The sequence below is a fragment of the Pteropus vampyrus genome, unplaced genomic scaffold (genome assembly GCF_000151845.1).
Source record: "Pteropus vampyrus isolate Shadow unplaced genomic scaffold, Pvam_2.0 Scaffold157, whole genome shotgun sequence".
NCBI lineage: Eukaryota > Metazoa > Chordata > Mammalia > Chiroptera > Pteropodidae > Pteropus > Pteropus vampyrus.
In genome coordinates this window covers 1,204,463-1,207,650 of record NW_011888938.1, presented here as the reverse complement: position 1 = coordinate 1,207,650, position 3,188 = coordinate 1,204,463, and the positions used below count along the sequence as shown (strand labels likewise).

Genomic DNA, 3,188 nt, shown 5'->3' with positions numbered 1-3,188 from the left:
AGACCCCCCCAACGCGCTCGCACGGCGCTGGCTCTGACTTCCACGGCAAGTCAGAAGGAATGGATGGCAGGCCAGCCCTCTAGGCCCACTGCTGGTGTCCCGGGCAGTAGGCCTGGTGGGGAGCTGGCAGGGGCTCCCGGCCACCATCCAGCGAGCACGGCTCCACCTGGGCCTGGCACAGGCTCGCCGGGGCCTCCGGAGCTGCGCATCCAGGGGTGGAACTGGCGAGCAAGCCCCGGGGCTGGTGGTCCCGGCCTACCCTACACGATGGCGTCCTCACAAGGACCCCGCTTGGCGTGGGAAAAGCAGGGGGCTAGGTGTCCAAACCCAGTGGTCAAAGCCCGCAGGAACCCGGGAAGCCCCCGTGAGAGCTCACACTTGGGGGCGGGGGTGGGGACGGGCCTCCACGTGGCCAGCTCTGTGGGCACATGGGGCCGGGCCTGGGCCCTTACATTTGGTCACCAGAAGCGCCTCGAAAGCCTTGATGCCCTGGGCAGCCTTGTCCCGTGCATCTTCGTTGGCAGGAGGGCCCTGTCAGAAGACAGTGTCACGATGCACACCTCGGTGTGCCACCTGCGGGGCCGCCATGGACTCAGTCCCTGCCCTGAGCCCCCTGCGGCAGCCTGGCCCCAGAGCTGCTGCATCAACGGGCAGGAGGCGGGAGGCCTGCCGCCAGGAACAGGGGGCTGGCACACTAGGCCTCGACACTGCTACCAGCGTGCCACCGTGGCCACCTCCGAAGGACACACCCCATGGCCTTATCTGTATAGCAGAGGCCGGCTTCCCATTCAGGAGTGGGGGCCCTGACTCTAACCACTGGGCTTGGGACTTTTAGGGTGTTGGAAGGTGTTATCCTGAAGAAGCCAGGGAACTCACAGCAGCCCCCGCATATCATAGGATGTGCGCCCCCCCGCCGCCCCCGCCAGGGAGCCAACACCCCTTGCTGACTCACCACTCCCGTCACTCTGTCCTTGAAGTAGGGCTTCATGAAGTGCCCTATGTACAGATTCGGGGGCAGGCTCTTGCCGTCCTTCACCTTGGGGCCTTTGGACCCTGCCAGATCCCACATGACTCCCTCCTGTGGGGACACAAGGGGCCCCTCTGTGGCAGGCGGCAGTGGCCCTGCTTGTGGAGACGGGGACCCGGGCTGCCAGGGAGCAGGCCCCACCCGAGCCCTGGTCCTGGGAGGCCTGGCCCCGGGGGTTCTTGGGGCCGGACCACACCCCACCTGCTGCTCCCGGTTCTGTGCCAGCAGCAGGCCGACCTCGGCCAGCTTCTCCTGGATGACTTCCTGGTAGACCATGTTCAGCTGCAGGCAGGTCTCGGGGTCTTCGGGGAGCGTCTTCTCCTTGGCGTCGTCCTCGTCATTGCTGACTTCGCCCCATCTTTCTTCTTCCTGGGTATAGGAGAAATCGCTGATGACGGCGAGGGGGCACACAGACGCCCCCCGCCCCCTCGCCCCCGTGGCCCGGGTGGGCTGACAAGCCTCCGAGCCCACGTTCTGGCCGCTGAACCGGCGTGAGCGCCGCTGCAAAGCCACGCAGGGTTTAGAACGCGAGGAACTTCAACTTCTAGGAATGTGCTCGGGGAGTGGGAGGCGTGAGGAAATGAGCAATTTCGCTTTCCACAGCAAGCGTCTCTGTGAAACTCGAACTGTGTCACGGGCCCGTAAGGCTTCTATCACCGACAGGTGACAGCCCACAGCAGAACTAAAAAGTGGAAGTGATCTGAATGTCCATCGGAAGGCAACGCCTCTAAAAAACTGTGGTCACTCCATGCCAGGGGGACTGCCAGCCGTTATAGATGAGAGATAACTGTACCTAACAGCTTAGTAAAAAAAACCAAAGAGCAAGTATAAAAAACTTCCAAAATGACACAAAATTCCAAAACGATCAAAGAACGTAACTGGCATAAATAAGCGATTTCTCATCAGGCACTGTTCTAGGTTCTCGTATGTGCAAAGTGACTTGGGCTGTAACTGTCTCCACTGTACAGAGGGGTAAAGCGAGACAGAGAGGTAAGCTGCGAGGGGCGGGGCCCGCGACGTGACGCTGAGATAAATGCACGGTAAACGGAGCTCAGAAAAACCAGGACAAACACCAAACTATTAGCAATTGTCATTTCTCGGAATGATTTTAGTTTCGACGATGAATACTTTGTGATCTTTTATCTTTAACAACAAATGCGTTATTTTTAAAATGCATAACACCAAGACCCCATCCCGGGCCCGCTGGAGGGGTGGCGTGTCTGCCCCCATGGGAACGCCCAGCTCCGGTCAGTAGTTACCGAGATCGGGGGTCCAGCAGTGTCTGAGTCCTCATCGGGCAGCGAATCTGTGGGAATGCAAGCACACCGTGTTGCTGATGGAGACAGAAACGGGCGGCCGGCAGGGGGCCCCGCAGGCCCCGAGGAGACAACCAGCAGGCGCAGCACACGGCCCATATCCTGGGCAGCTGCAGGCGGAGGAGGGGCTAAAAGACCTCGGGGTGATATGTGCTTTGCTTTCCTCCCCGATGGTGCCCAGCGGCTAAGCACCGCTCACTGACCGGCAGGCGGGTGCTGGACTGAGGGCAGGGTCAGCGGGAAAGAGAAGACCCAGACCTAACGTGAACTGCCCCCAGGCATGCAGGGACCAGTGCCCCACCAGGACAATCAGGGGAGGCTTCACGGGGATGGATCCATCCTAGGAGGTGAGGTGGAGTCAGTCAGAGGGAGGGGTCGGGCTGGATCCATCCTAGGGGGTGGAGTCAGTCAGAGGGAGGTGTTGGGCCGCAGAGCTAAGCCCAAGGCCAGAGAGGGGTGGGTGGGCCAGGGGCCCTGGATGGCTTGGCCCCTGCAGGCAGGACTCTGGGAAGAGCAGCGGTGAGGGGCACTCAGGCCCCGGGGGGCGGAGAGCAGTGAGCAGGTGGGCAGAATGTGTCCTTCGGCAGCAAGGCCCCAGCAGCACCGCGGTGTAGTATGGCTGGCAGGGGCCAAGGGCAGACACGGCTGTCTGACCATGCCGAGGCGCTGACCTGCGTCAGAATCCGATTCAAGGCTCGAATCCGAGACCTCCACGTTGATACTGGAGGAGCAGGGATCCAGAATCCTTTCCAGCTCCTTGATCTCCTTTGTTATTTTCTCTCTTTCGGCATCTATATCCATGACTTCCGCCTGCCTCCAAAACACGTGACGTTAGAAACCAAAGA

General features: G+C 60.9%; 1 protein-coding gene across 1 annotated transcript in view; it reads right to left on the bottom strand.

The window, feature by feature from the left end:
* LOC105298630 (snRNA-activating protein complex subunit 4) overlaps positions 1-3,188 on the bottom strand; it is a 9,045-nt gene that overhangs the window by 4,380 nt on the left and 1,477 nt on the right. Inside the window, exons 3-6 of the mRNA XM_023536463.1 lie at positions 2,287-2,333; positions 1,229-1,396; positions 953-1,078; positions 453-531 (exon numbers count right to left, since the gene is read on the bottom strand). Of these exons, the coding sequence (XP_023392231.1) occupies positions 453-531; positions 953-1,078; positions 1,229-1,396; positions 2,287-2,333 (420 nt within the window). The remainder of the gene's footprint in view (positions 1-452; positions 532-952; positions 1,079-1,228; positions 1,397-2,286; positions 2,334-3,188) is intronic.